This window comes from Psammomys obesus, unplaced genomic scaffold (genome assembly GCF_907164565.1).
Source record: "Psammomys obesus unplaced genomic scaffold, mPsaObe1.curated_primary_1811, whole genome shotgun sequence".
Taxonomy (NCBI): domain Eukaryota; kingdom Metazoa; phylum Chordata; class Mammalia; order Rodentia; family Muridae; genus Psammomys; species Psammomys obesus.
Genome location: NW_026585504.1, coordinates 16,039,670 through 16,054,273, shown reverse-complemented (window position 1 = coordinate 16,054,273; position 14,604 = coordinate 16,039,670). Strand labels below are relative to the sequence as shown.

Here is a 14,604-nt window from a genome sequence, read left to right as displayed (position 1 = left end):
TCCTCCAAGTGCTGAGATTACAGATGTAGGGCCACATGCCTGAGTATTCAGGAGGTGAAGAAATGAATATTAGAAGTTAAGGAGTTTAGAGGCCAGCCTGAGTTACATGAGACCCTGTTTCAAAGAAACAAGAAATGAATAGGAGCTTGGTGTGGGGTTCAGTTGATAGAGTGCTCACTTGATGTAACATACCCAGCCCAACAGGAAGCCGGAGTGGGTGGCTCCTGCCCCTAATGCTTCACTCAGGAGGCGAGGCTGATGTTGAAAACACTCAGATGTTTCCCTGACTAACCCATTAATGACTCAAAATCATGGTTCAGAAAGGGGCCTGTCATCTTAAGCCCACCCTTTCCACTCATGCTGCAGTCAAGTCTTCCTTCTCTCTTTCACTTTGCAGCCTAAAAAGGTCTGTAAGAGAAGGCTTTGTTGATGGCCTCTCCAGGTCTCCCTGAGAGAAACAATATGAAGGGCCTTAGAGCTGGAAATTGTAGCACAGTTGGAGAGGGTGTGCCTGGCAAGCACAAGGCACTGAGTTCCGCCCACAAGCACCACACAAAAATCTTTTTATTAAAAAGTAAAATGCTTATGTATGTATGTATGTGTGGGCATATATATGAATAATTTTTTTTCTTTTTAGAAACAAGTGTCAATCAAGGGGGTGGGAAGCTAGGGAGATGACGCAGTGAGTAAATTCTTCCCTCAAAAACATGAAGACTTGAGTTTGATCCCCAGAACCTGTGTTTTAAAAAAAAGCTTAGCATAGTGGATTATGTCTGTGATCACAGTGCTGAGGAGGCAGAGGAAGATTCCTGGGCAGCTAGCCTAGCCTCAGTGGTGAGCTCAAGGCCAATGAGAGCTCCTTTCTGAAAGGAGATAAGTAGCTTGTCTGACCTCCACATACATGTCACACGTGTGTGTGTAACCAGCATTAGCTACTTTGTGGGTTCTTCTTTTACCATTCTCTACCTTTTCTTCTTCCCATTCAAAAAGAAAGGAAAAGCGAGGAAAGGAAAGAGATCCCTAACTAAGGTCAGGGGTCAGAAAGGGGATGGCAGTATTGTGAGACTACTTCCTGCTGATTAGGGACCTTGACCTCCTTGGGGCAAATCGGATCTTTCCCTTCAGGATATCTAGTTTCTTGTTTTTTCTTTTCGAAACATCTAATTAAAAAACTATAACCAACAGCATCCAACAACCTACCCCGCCTCTCAGGACCCTAGCATTTATGTACCCTCTGAAAAGTCCCCAGAATTCCAAACTTCACACAATCATAGAAACTGTCTGCAGCTGGTAAAGTCATGACCCTGCCAGAGCACAAGGCAAGTCATAGCTGCCTCAGATGCTACAGCAGCCCCATATCCTCACACCCGGGATTAAAATGTAAACATTCTTAAAATATTTCTATGGGTGGGTTGTTTGTTTTTTTGATACAGGGTTTCTGTGGCTGTCCTGGTGCTCACTCTGTAGACCAGGCTGGCTTCAAACTCACAGAGATCCACCTGCCTCTGCTCCCCAAGTGCTGGGATTAAGAGTGTGGGCCACCACCACCCAGCTGTATGTTTTTAAAAGAAACACAAATTCCTGCATTGTCACTGCATTTCCTCATTTCTGTTTAAGCCAATAATTATGCTGTGTGTAGCAGGAAAATAGATACAGAGACATTTTCAGTTAAATAAACACTTTTTGGGTCATTAGGCAAGATCTTCCGGAGACCTCATTTGTTCAATTCTAATCTTTATAAGTTATGATGATATCCCCCCAGCTTTTCTTTTTTAATAATTTATTTAATTTCATTTTATGTGCATCAGTGTGAAGATGTCAGATCCCTTAGAACTGGAGTTATAGACAGTTGTGAGCTGTCATCATATTGGTGCTAGGAATTGAACCTGGGTCCTTTGAAAGAGCAGACAGTGCTCTTAACCACCGAGCCATCTCTCCAGTCCCCGATACCCCCAGCTTTTCATTTCCTGTGGAAATATAAGCAAATCTGTGTTCTCAATGCAAAACTTTTTTCCATTCTGATGTTAAAACATCCTTATAGTATGTAGGCTGTTTAATTTTACATTTTCTTTTTTTCCTATAACCTGGTGAATCTCAGCTACTCTTATCTGAAACGACTTGTAATTTTTGCTTTGAGGCCTCAAGCCTTTTCTTACCATTTCCCTTGGCTCTCTTGGACCTACACTCATTGGTCCAGTGGCAACGCTTACCACATCATACCTCTGGAAGCCTAGGCCTTATTTCTGGTTTATAGTTAGAAAACCCATTGCCCTTAAAGATGCCTTGTTCATGATTCTGTTGCAGTTGATCAAATTTCCCACAATTAAAGCATCAACCATTTTTGAGACCTGAGACCTTTAGCAGCTTAGCCAGAGTCTCTTTGCAAATGACCATACTTTCTGAAGTTGAAGCATTGGTCATTTTGATATTAGAGACCACTTGCTATAGCTTGACCTTTAATATTAGCATGGTACACATTAGAACCAATATTAGCCATATCGACTCGTCTATAAACACAGGAATAGTTTAATAACTTTTTTGCATTTGGTATTCACATTTTTATACACCAAGGTCTTTCTCAATACCTATATTGTGTCAGGGTCTGATACAGCTTTTTTTCACACCTCAAACTAGTCTATGTAAAAATCAGCGAACGCTTCTCCAGAACCTTGTATAATCTTTGTAAACGAGATGGACTTTTTCCTGAGCTCCTCAATTTTGTCTCAAGCCCTTAAAACCACTAATCAACATTGTTCTTTAGTAGCATCATCCAATTGAATCTGTTGTTGTTTATGAGTACTGCCCTTCACCGAGCAACTGATCTTTTACTATATTCATTCCCCTCCCTCTTTTTCACTGTTTAACATTCATGGCTTCTTCCCACCACCATGTTAACTTATTTCAACTGTGGACAGTCCCCTAGTACAGCTGTCCCTTCCAATCTTGGGGAATAATTCTATTTTGAGTAGCTCAGTTACTTAAAATTTGTTTCACAGAAGGTGAATTTTCAATCACATAAGGTGAGTGCATCCCATATGAAATAATGGCCTCTTTTAAAACACCTTAGATCTGGAGCTGGAGAAGTGGCTCAGCGGTTAAGAGCACTGGCTGCTCCTCCAGAGGTCCTGAGTTCAATTCCCAGCAATGGGGTCTGGTGCTCTCTTCTGTCATGTACATGTACACACAGCTAAAGCTCTCATATAAATAAATGAATAAATATTTAAATATTTAAAAAAACCACCTTAGATCTGTCATTACTGTAGGACACCATCCTATGTCGTCATAACCTTGGTCCCCACTTTGAGCAGGCATATGCTGTACAAATCCTGGGAAAGGTGATGGTGGTGATCTCATAAGCCCAACATGGTTGGTTTGATTAACCCTTTCTCTTGAAATGGGCTCTCTCATCAGACTATCTTCCCACCTTGTCAGCCTTTCTCTACCCTGACCACCCTCCAGTGCAGTTTCTTTTCCTCTTTCCTCACTTGAGAAACTCCCACTTTCTTGCTCAGGCATCAGGACTGAGTTGTTTTTTTGTTTTTGTTGTTGTTGTTGTTGTTGTTGTTCTCCCTTTTCTGGTTCTCCTAGATTCCCAAGTGCTTCCATTTCCACCTGCACTTTTTCTAGTTGCCCCACCAATTCTGCAGTCCTTTCAGAAAAGGTAGAATGACTTTCTTTGCTTTTCCATTTCAGCCATTTTTTGTTTCTCATGCCTTTCCATTTCTACTTGCAATTTTTCTAACTGCTCAGCCATTCTCCCAAGGAAAAAACAAAAAACAAAAAACAAATCCCCTCTGGGGATGTCCCAGCTGTAGCAGCCACAGTAAATTTTTTGCTTGTATCCTAAAACACAACATTCATTCCTTTATCCCCTGCTGTTTTCTCTATGGCACATGTGTGTACATTGAAAAAGATAGGGAGCTTACTATGAAAATCACATGAGGGCTCAGAGGGTAAGAGCACTGGCTGCCCTTCCAAAGGTCCTGAGTTCAGTTCCCAGCACCCACATGGTGGCTCACAACCATCTGTAACGACATCTGGTGACCTTTTCTGCCCTGCATGCACACACGCAGGCAGACCCTGTATACATAATAAACCTAAAAAAAAGAAAATCACATGAGTGAGGGTTTTGACTATCAGTGTCTACTGTTTCTTGAAATCTATTTGCGTTTTATTTATGTTTTGTATACTGATGTTTTGCCTGCATTTATGTATGTACATCACATGATGTGCCCAGTGTCCATGGAGGTTGGAAGATTTCCAGTCCCCTGGAACTGGAGTTATGGATGGTTGTAAACCATCATGTGGCTGCTAGGAACAGAATCCAGGTCCTCTGAAAGTGCTCTTAACCACTGTCAGCCCTCCAGGCCCCTCTGTTTGTATTTATGGTTTATAGGTTTGTGTTGTTTTGTCCCCCTTGTCTCTTTGCAGGGTCAGGGAAAGGATAAAGATTTGAATTCTAAGTCAGCCAGTGACCTCTCAGAAGACTTGTTCAAAGTACATGACTTTGATGTGAAGATTGACTTACAGGTTCCAAGCTCAGGTATGTATGTTGGGGCTCAGAGGGAGGGCCCTAAGGAACAGATAGGTTTGTGTATCTCTTAGCTTGGAGTCTTGACTATGGAGAAGAAAGGGGGGGTGCCTATATCTCCTGACCTATAGAGCCAACATCAGGTCAGTCTTGAAAAAGAGCAGGCTTCGGTCAGTAAGGCTTCCTGAAGAAGTGGAGCCAAAAATCAGAAGTTCTATACAGGTCCTTATTTTGCCAATTTGTTCTCCTTTCCCAGAGTCAAAAGCTTTGGCCATCACTTCCAAGGCCCCACCAGCCAAGGACGGAGCTCCAAGGAGATCTCTGAACTTAGAAGACTACAAAAAACGACGGGGGCTTATTTGAGCGCTCGCAGCCTGCTGCTTCCAACCCTGCATGCCCTGTCGTCCTCCCACCTTCCCTCTTTTCCTCTGATTTGCCCTCTTTGGGCTGGAGCAGCCGTGGAGCTGGGAAGAGACTCTAAACTGCCAGTCATTGTAACATAAACTATTTGCTGTATAGACCTCCCTTGTCTGCACCATCTCCACCAGCCCTCCCAGGCCCCACCCAAGGTGGATCTGGGTTGGTTGGGGATTCTTTTCCATGTCTTTAGATTTGTGTTTGCCCTCCCCACCCACTTTTGGTTTTTAACTAGCACAGTTCGGCCACGCTGCGCATTCAGTATTACCATGGAGCTGGGGCTCTTCCTGGAGCCCATGGTGGCAGTAGCGGCAGCACCTCAGTGTCCTCTTCAGACTGCCTTGGGTCAGACCATGGAACATTTGGTATCTAACCCTTGCAGAGAGAGTCGGGGCTGGGCGTCTGCCATCCTCTTTTCTCTCATCTTCCTCTTCTTCCTGTGTCCATGGAAGAGGGATTTTCAAAACCAGTTTAGTTTCCAAAAAGTGTACATTTATGGGGAGGGAGGGGGTCTAATCTGAGAGAGAGAGAGTGTGTGTGTGTGTGTGTGTGTGTGTGTGTGTGTATGTATGTGTGTGGATTTTTTATCATTTTTTAAAATGCAGTACTCTTTGTATCAGTCTGTCATGGGTCTATAGCTGTTTCAGATTTTTTTTTTTTTTTTTGAGCTGTACTTGAGCATCTGAAACTGCAAGAAAGAAACTGATTAAATGTGATTCTTCTTACTAAACAGGCCTGACTGCTGTAGCTGTGTGACTCCCCTCCCCCTCTACCCAGCCCTGCCCTCCCCCACTGGAAACCCCCGTCTAGCCTACTTGCCCCACAGGCTAGGTCCTGATTGGGGGCAGGATGCTCGTGGCAGGTCCCGGGAAAGGCAGCCAAAGAGCCTTGCTCACTCCCCAGGCACAGCCTGTCGCTTCCTGACTTACCCCAGCGTGTCTCATCCCCACCCAGTCTACCTGGCTCTTCCTGGTGACTCTGCTTGATGTTTGGCAAGAATAACTCGTTCTGTTTTTTGAAGAAATGATTCAACATGGATGTGGAGAGCAAATAGAAAAAGATGTAGGTTGCAAATGTTACCAGCATGTGCAGCGGTGTGTGCGTGCCTGTGTGTGTCTGTGTGAGCGCATATATATGGTAAGCATATATATACTGTTGTGCAGCTAGGGTGAAGCCAGCAAAGAGGTGTGTATGTCATTATGAAATGTTTGAAAAGAGATAAGCTGACTGCTTGATAATCATTCTCAGGTGTAAAGCTCCAACTGTAAATAAAAGTGGCATTTAACAAATCTTTTCAGAACAAAGTACAGCTGATGATATTCACCAAGCACTAAGCTAAAGAAACAGCTGAGAGCCGCTGATCTCCACAGTGATGAGGAACCGAGCTCTGCTCTGGACTTCACTGACTTTTGTATGAGGGAGGAATGATGGGAAATCATGGAATTAAGTAGTATTTAAACAAAAATGGACTTTATAGCTCTTCTGGTTGAGTAAAGCCTGGGTGTTGCTTTATCCTAGTTTACATTTTTACTTTTTTACAAAGCAGCAACAAAGGTTTTGAAGAAGTGTTGTGACTGTAGAATTGGGAAATATGGCTGTGCCCCAGCTTTGTCGTAGCTGTGGCACAGAGGCGGACAAAGGAGCGGTGATGGACTTGTTGCGATCATACATACTTGAAGAGTCCATTGACCGAAGCTCTTTATATAGACAGTTATGGCAGTGTGGAATCACAGATCACTGAACGCCACGTGCACTCTGGCAAAGCCCTGGAGCTTCTGGGACCTCTCCCATCATGTCATACTTGGACTTTTTTTCTTCTTGTTTAAAGGACATAAAACCATAGAATCCATATAATCTGTGGCGTCATCCTGACCCACATATAGATCTGTATCTTTTATCATTTGGCTTTGGACAAGTGTCAATGACATTATGGCTGTGTAATAAAATTTTTATTGAAACTGCCACACACTGTAGCCCCTTTGCCACCCCCACCTGCAGCTGCTGAAACCCTCATGCCAAAGCACAGGGCAGGGAAAAAAGCCCGCCAAAGAAGATGGAAAGTTACCCTAGTCACTGCCCTGCCTGCCTGGTGATTCTGATCAACATTCACCATCTACCCGCAGGCTCACCTGAGGCTCACCTCTGAGCCAAGATCTCAGCCAGTCAGAAGACATTAGCTTTGTCCCAACAACTGGCTTCCTTGTGGCTCAGTGTTTCTTTTGCTGGTGAATAGCTTCAGTGGCTCCTCCATCACCCCAACTTCACGTCATTGTTGAAGAGTATAACACCAATGGCTGTCTCCTACATTTTTTCAGTTCTGGGAAGTAAGAGTCGGTGTCCATATGCCTAGCTCATGCTGTCTGTAGATCTGTTGTCTCTCTGATTTCTGACACGGGCAGAGAAAGTCTGCTTTTGTTATTTTTTTTCTGTGAAGTCCTGACTTGTCACCCAAACTGTAAATATATTTGTAAATAAACTTGATGGCATTTTAACAAGGGATCAGATTTAGTCCAAAGCTTGCATCCCGAGTGGCACCCTTAACGAATCCCAAAGATGACCTTCTCTCCAACCCCACTTCAGGTTCTGCACTGCCAGAATGAAGCGGCTGTCAGCTCGCAAGCAACATCCTCATAATGGGAGTTCCCTGACCCAGCGTGAGCTCAGCATCATATAACTGAGCAAGTGGTGCCTAATGTCTGCCTAACTCCAGTGAGAACCTGGCCCTAACAGCTTTCTCATGACCTAGGCACAGCTTTTGCCTACCGCTGTGTGGAGCCAAGGGAGCCAGAGACTGAGTCCAGCAGATTCTGGCGGTCCTGTCCTGCGTGGGCGAGATCTGTGAGGGCCCTCCACAGTGCTGAGACTGTGTCATACTTTACCACTGTGTTGGCTAAGCAGCAAACTGCAGCCATCCTCCACTGAGATGGTCTAGGCCGTGGGTAAGGCTGTCTGCTGTTAATAAGGTGGGATCCACAAGCAGACCACTCTTTATCACTCACTGCTTGACTGATGGGTGCAATGAGTCCATTAGAGCAGAGAATGAGTTAATAAGCCACTTAGTTCTCAGGACCCAGTTGCTGTGGGGCAGCCACTTGCTGCCTAACTCTGGAAAAAGCAACTCCAATAAAATTAGGTGGAGAGAAGAGGCTAAGATGGGCAGCTTCTCCCAGGAGAGGAGAATGTTGTTTGAGTGGCCCAGGAAGCCACAAACTCCACTCAAATGGTTTTTTTTGTTGTTGTTGTTGTTTTTGTTTTGTTTTTTTGCATGATCTTAAAAGACCAAAAGACCCTGGGTTTCCTTGGGCTGTCCTGGGCGCTACAAGGAACAGCATTTGTAAAAGGGTCTGCTGTAGCTAGAAGGCTGCCAAGGCCTGTCCCAGTGCCTGGTCGGTGGAATGCAGTTTCTTGGCCAAGGGTAGCACCCAAGCCGTTGGAGCACAAGCTAATCCTGGGAACTCCAGCCTGCCCTGCACCCAAGACCGACCAAAGGCCAGAGTCAGCAAGATGCTTCAGGGCTCCTAGCACTACCGCTTAATCCCCAGGGATAACCCATTTCTCTGTGGCACAGTACCCCATCTTTTAAATGGGTAATGAACTGGGCATGGTGGCCGGAGTATTTAATCCCAGCACAGCCACCAAAACAGCTGTTAGCAGTGTTTGGTGTTCACAAGGCCCTACAGTCACTCTCCATCAGCAATCGCCTTGCAACCCCAACAGTAAGGAGGTGGAGGTTGGACTGATAAAAATTCAAGGTCATCTTCAGCTCCATAGACAGCCTGGCTCGGGGAATCTTCCGGAGCGGCCCCCCCCCCCCTCCGTCATTACCTCTATCCTTCCAGCATACGCCACTACCAAAAATATTGGAACTCAAGCCAGAAAACTATAAAGACTCATCAACAAACTTCTGGTTCTTGCCATAACTACATTGAAGTCGTAGTTTGAGTTTATCATCTCCATCGACTTCTCCCTTCCCCTTCCCCGGCCAGCTGAGAAAGTCACCTTTGGGGAAGCCTTCCTGGGATCTACCTCTCTGTGGGAGCCCTTCCAGCTCCCCCACCTATCCAGGAAGCGCAGGTGGGGGAGGAAGGAAGGAAAGGCACCAAGCCGACCCCTGCCGCTTCCACCGCGCCCCGGGACTCTGTTATCACAGCGCGAGGGAATGGGAGCCCGGTCTTCTCGCCTGTGGAGCTGGCCGACTGGCGTTGAGCGCACGTGTGTCTGGGATGTGATGGGTCCCGGGTCTTGGGTCTCAGCCGTGCAAGGAGGAGCGACGGGAGGGTGAGCAGCAGCTGGGATGGAGCGTCTGCGCTGCCCGCGCCCCGAGAGCGCGCGCTTGCACTCCGCCTAGCTCGCGGCAGCCCAGGTCTTAAGGAAGCGAAGTCGTGACACTTGGGCCAGGTTACTCGGTAGCTTAAACTCACCTGCAGTGGGCCCTAGCCTCTGGCACCCTGAGCCAATGGCAGCTTCCCACGGTTCCTTCTTCCAGTCCGACTCTGCTCTGTGGAGTCCATCACCAGGGCCCCCGGAGTGAAAGTCATACCTGCTGGAACCGTGTTCTAGTTGAGAGCCGAGTCTCCCGTGGCGACTGGGAGAGGCAGGGAAGTTCCCTGGTGAGCACTTTACTCTAGACAGACCCAGCACATCACGACTGTGCTGGGGATTCTGAGTCTCTGACCTTGGACCCTCCGGGAGGTCATCGCCTCCAAGTCGCCGGCTACTGGGAGAGGCCCTGCAGGTCCCTGCCCTCAAGAGACGGTGGAGACTCAGGAATCCAGGCTCCTGGAGGGACCGCAAACCTTGGTCCTGAAGTGTGTCAGGAGACTTGTTAAAGCACACACACAGGCATGGTGACACATATTGTTTTAGACAAGAGTGAAAGATTATGGAGGGTCGGTCAGTCCTGCTATCGTGAATATTCCAGAATATTATCACAAAGACTAAGCTATGGGTATGGGGCAGATTGCTAGAAAAAAAAAAAAAGAAGAAGAAGAAGAAGAAACTCAGATGTTGTAGAAAATTTGTTAATTCGTCAGGTTTTTCTAACCCCGCTAGCTCCCAAATAATTGAAACTTTACTTATTTAAACAGGCTTTAGTACGATTTATACTAATTTCCCAGCTAGTCTGGCTACTTCCCAGCCATACACCCCAAGTTACTTGCCAATATTGGTCCCGTCTGGGCTGTAGCTGCTCTATCAGGCCATGTCCTTTCTCTCCATCTTCCTCCTCCTCCCCATCTCTGTGGTCCCCACCTGAGACCCCAAGCACCAGGAACAGGAGCTCCACCGACCCCTCTCTTCTGTCCAGTTACAGGCTGTCCAGCTATTTTTTTATTAGCCAATCAGAGGTGACTGGGAAGCAAAGATTACACCACATCTGATTCAGTGTAGCTGAGAAGGCACTTGTCCAGACTGTAATCAGATCTGGGGCCCAGAATTTAGCATCTGAATACACAGAGCACCACAGCAGTCCCCAACACCCGGAGCCAAGAAGTGTCAGAAGTTGGGACTATCACGGAAGACACCCTGTACATTTCCTCTTCCAGGACTGCTCTTCCCCACCCTACAGTTGAGGGCGGGTCCAGGTTCCCACCAACCCTCTTTCAAGAATGCCCCAGGCAGAGCCAAACATCAGAGCAGAGCGACCACTTGAGAAGGCTGGAAATACATGACCAAGATTCATGGGTTTCCCCTGACAACCCATTGGAAACAGTGAGGGAAGGTCTTCTGTTTCTGTCAGCTTCTGAGTGGTTCTCTTCCATAAAAATGGGAAATGATACTCACTCCCAGTAACAGGCCATTTGCTCCTTCGCACCTAGCACAGTGTCTGGTTGATTGCAGCCGCTCAACAGGTGTTTGCTTGCTCAGTGAGTGAGTCAAAGTATTCCTACAAAACACTGGAGTCTTATGTTCAGAACATCTCTTAGAAGGTCCAAGCTCGCTGGGTACAGTGCTGCACTCCTGTAATCCTAGCACTCTGGGAGACAGAGGCAGGTGGATCGCTGTGAGTTCGAGGCCAGCCTGGTTTACAAAGAAGAGTCCAGGACAGCCAAAAATAAATAAAGAAAATAAAATAAAAAAAAAGAAATTCCCTAGGGAATATGTTACTAGAATGAGATTTTTGTACTAATCCCACCTGGTCCCCTCCATCCCTTTAGGGGAGCTGGAGAGATGTTTCAGCAGTGATCTTCCAGAGGACCCAGGTTTAATTCCCAGCATCCACCTGGCAGCTCACAACCATCTGCAACTCTGATCCCAGGGGATAGGACACCCTGTACTGGCCTCTGTGAGCACTGGGCACTCGTGTGGTACACAGACAGGCATGCACTTATACACATCAAGTAAAATATTTTGTTTAATTTCAAGGAGCTTTAGAAACTGCGCCTGACCTGATAGAGGTGGGGGTGATGCATCCCATTTTCAGGCCTCCCCTCTCCCCATATTTTTGTCCCATGGTTGTTACCGTCCAGGAGAGACACATACTGAGTCCAGAGGGCCAGGCACAGGAAGAAGACTCAGGCACCTTAGGACCCGGTGTTTGAAGGTCTAGGAAGACCATGCCATTGAGATGCCCCAAGAAAACAGGTTGAAAGTTGGGGGTGGTACATGCCTGTGATCCCAGCGCTCAGAAGGCTGAGTCAAGACGGCAAAGAAGAAAAAGGGAGGAGGAGAGAGAAAGAGGAAAACAAAGGAGGAGGAGGAAGTGGAGGAGAAAGTTTGTTTCCACTGACATCAAATTGGTCAGTGGCCAGAGCAGAGTGACTCCCATGGCCTAGCTCAGGGCAACCCCTTAACCTTCACATACTCTTCTGTGCCCAGTTACTTCCTCCCTGGTCCTTTTCAGCCCTTTCCTTTTAAGCACACAAGAGGCCACATATGCCATCTGCCCACTGTTCAAACGGATTTTCTTCACATCCCTTCTCAAGCATCAAAAAGTGGAGGAAGCTGGGCATGATGGCTTCCATCTGGGGCCCTGGTACTGGGGAGGCCGAGGCAGGAGATTACTAGATTTGGCAGCTTACTATTGATTACTTTATTATGACCTCTCCAGGCCTTGCCTCAGTATGTTTCTGCCTGAGGTAGGTGGAGACAGACCCTTGCTTCATTGTATAAAGAACTACAAGTCCCTTGATGAAAAAAAACAAAAAAACAAAAAACAACAAAACAAAAACTGCCACCTGTGCTGTGGTGGTGCATGCCTACAATCCCAGTGCCCTGGAGGTGCAGAGTCTGAGTTCCAGGACAGCCTGACTACAGGAGAAGATTTTATATCAAGGAATGTAGGGAAGAGGAAGTAGGAAGGCAGGGAGGGAGAAATTTAACAGGAACACAGGGACAGAAACCAGGGGCTCAGCCAGGCCTTGAGCAAGTGCCCTAACCAGCATTCTAGCTGAGCCCTTCTCTCTTCTGTGGTGAGGAAGATACCATGCACTGGAGGCCTCCAGCTCTCAGCTACCTCTTCCACATTGTACTTACCCGTCCAACAGAATACACCTAGACAGGCATGGCGAAGAACAATTTATGTTGTTATTGTTGAGAAAGGGCTTCTGGTAGCCCAGGCTGGCCAGCTTTACCGCTCAGGATGGACAGCTGGAACACCTGCTTCTCCTACTTCTGCCTAACAAGTCCTGGTAAGGGTATTACAGGCACTCACCATCACACCCAGCAACAAAGATCAATTCTTTGGTTCCTGCTGTGGTGGACCTAAGACTTGAGCGGGTACGTGGATTAAGAAAAGAATTGTTCTGGGCTTTCTCCAGCAGCTGGGTCAGACCCCAGCTTACTTATCTGCCAGTATTGCCCACACATTGCCTGGCACCCAGGAACATGTTCCCTTCTCCCTCGTCTCATTTTCCTCTGCCAGGTCCCGGTCTACCCTCTGTGGACAGCTCTTCTGAATTCCGTGCTACAGGCTGGCACAGCTCTAGGCTCAAGAATCCAGACCTCCACACTTCTGCCCCAGAAAAGTTGTCTGTGTCCATGTGTCCATGTTGTTTCTTGACTTTTCCATGAAAGAGAGGCAAGTGTTCAAACTTGTGTTTTCCTTTCTCTTGTGCTTTCATTCCTTCCGCCTCTCTCTCTCTCTCCCTCCTTTCTTTTCTTCTCTTTCTCTCTCCTCCTCCTCCGTCAATCCCCAAGGAATCTTTTCTCTTTGTCAAAGGTTCTCATTTTCCCTATCAACATTCATGTCCCATCTCCTGGTCCATCTTAAACTCTTGCTGAACAGAGAAAAGGGAAGGTGCGTACACGCCCCTGGGTCTTTGTCAGTCTTGGAGGCAATTTTCCTGGAAATGCCCTAATCCCAGGCTCTAGGTGTCCAGTGAGGGGCCCTCAATCCTCTGGCATTTAGGGGAAGGCAGAAAATTCTGGCTTCCGCTCACAGTAGCCTTGCGGTCAGCTGACCACCAGCACGCACAGTCCACTGACCTATCCAGATGTGACAAGGACTTCGAGGTGTCTGAACTTCGACGTCAGTGTTCTCTTTGCAATACACAACCGCAACTGTAGGTCAGGTGAGGTTTTCTTCCGTTTACAAATAGGGAAATGATGGAGGAGGCGAGCCTAAATTTCCATCTAAGATGCGGTGGGCCTAAGGGACTGGCTGTCTATCACAACTCTAAAAAGCACTCACATTTTAGAGCCTCAGCCCTTTTTTCCTTCCTTCCATGTTGGGCATGGAATCCAGCATTTGTCACACGCAAGGCAAGTAAGTGCTCTACCACCGAGCTACGCGCTCAACACCCACCTCTAAATTTTACTCTGAGAGCAACCCTGCAGAGCTGGCAGCTCCGCTCCGAAGGAGAACCAGCAGTTCAGAGGGGCGAAGGGGCTCTGCGGCCCCAAGGCTCCAGAGGAAGCGGCGGGGGAGGGGGGAGGAGAAAGCACCTCCAGCTAGTGGGGGGCCGGGAAAAGGCACGACTGGACTGGCTGGGAGACTTGCAGAGACTCAGGCTCCGCCTCTTGACCTTGTTCTCTGCCCGCCGGGAAGTGGGGAGCTCCGAGGGGTGGGGGTGGGGAGCGGTCTCAGCAGTTGGGCGCAGGCATTGATTGGCGTGTCTCCCTTGGGTGGCCGACGGCCTTGAACCCCGGATTAAGGGACCCAGGCCAGAGGAGAGCCTGAGGGACTCAGAAACCTTTGACCAGGAAGGTTGGGACACGGAAAAGAGCTCGAGGAAGACCGCGAAGGAACAGGCAGCTCCTTCCTGTGCAGGTCAAGACCCTCGGTTCGCTCTGAAGGAATCCTTCGGAAGCCCGGGGGGGAAGGGTGGGGAGGGAGGGAGGGCACCAGGGCTCGGGGGAGGGGCAGCTCCTCCTCCTCCTCCTCGAGGGCAGGTGGAGAGATCCCGCGGGGGCCCCGGGCCAGGCCTCCCGCGATTCCAGGGGCCCCCCTAGCGTTCCGCGGGCGGGCGGCGAGGGCCGCGGGAGGCCCGCGCTTTCTCCGAAAGCGAAAGGAGTGGGCGGGGGGCGCGGCCGCGGCGGGGCGGGGCGGGGCGGGCGTCGCCGAGGCTCCGCCCCCGGGGCAGTCCCGAGCCCGAGGCGCCGAGCGTCCCCAGTCCCCGCCGCGCCGCGGGCTGGTGGGCTCGGCTGCCGCTCGGGTGTCGGGACATGACCCTGCCCGGGCGCCCGACGGGCATGGCGCGGCCACGGGGCGCGGGGCC

At 48.4% G+C, this 14,604-nt stretch overlaps 1 protein-coding gene across 1 annotated transcript in view; it reads left to right on the top strand.

The window, feature by feature from the left end:
• The window catches only part of Rtf1 (RTF1 homolog, Paf1/RNA polymerase II complex component), a 59,804-nt gene extending 52,357 nt beyond the window's left edge, over positions 1-7,447 (top strand). Inside the window, exons 17-18 of the mRNA XM_055594132.1 lie at positions 4,432-4,543; positions 4,788-7,447. Of these exons, the coding sequence (XP_055450107.1) occupies positions 4,432-4,543; positions 4,788-4,894 (219 nt within the window). The 3' untranslated portion in view covers positions 4,895-7,447. The remainder of the gene's footprint in view (positions 1-4,431; positions 4,544-4,787) is intronic.
• The last annotated feature ends 7,157 nt before the right edge of the window (positions 7,448-14,604 follow it).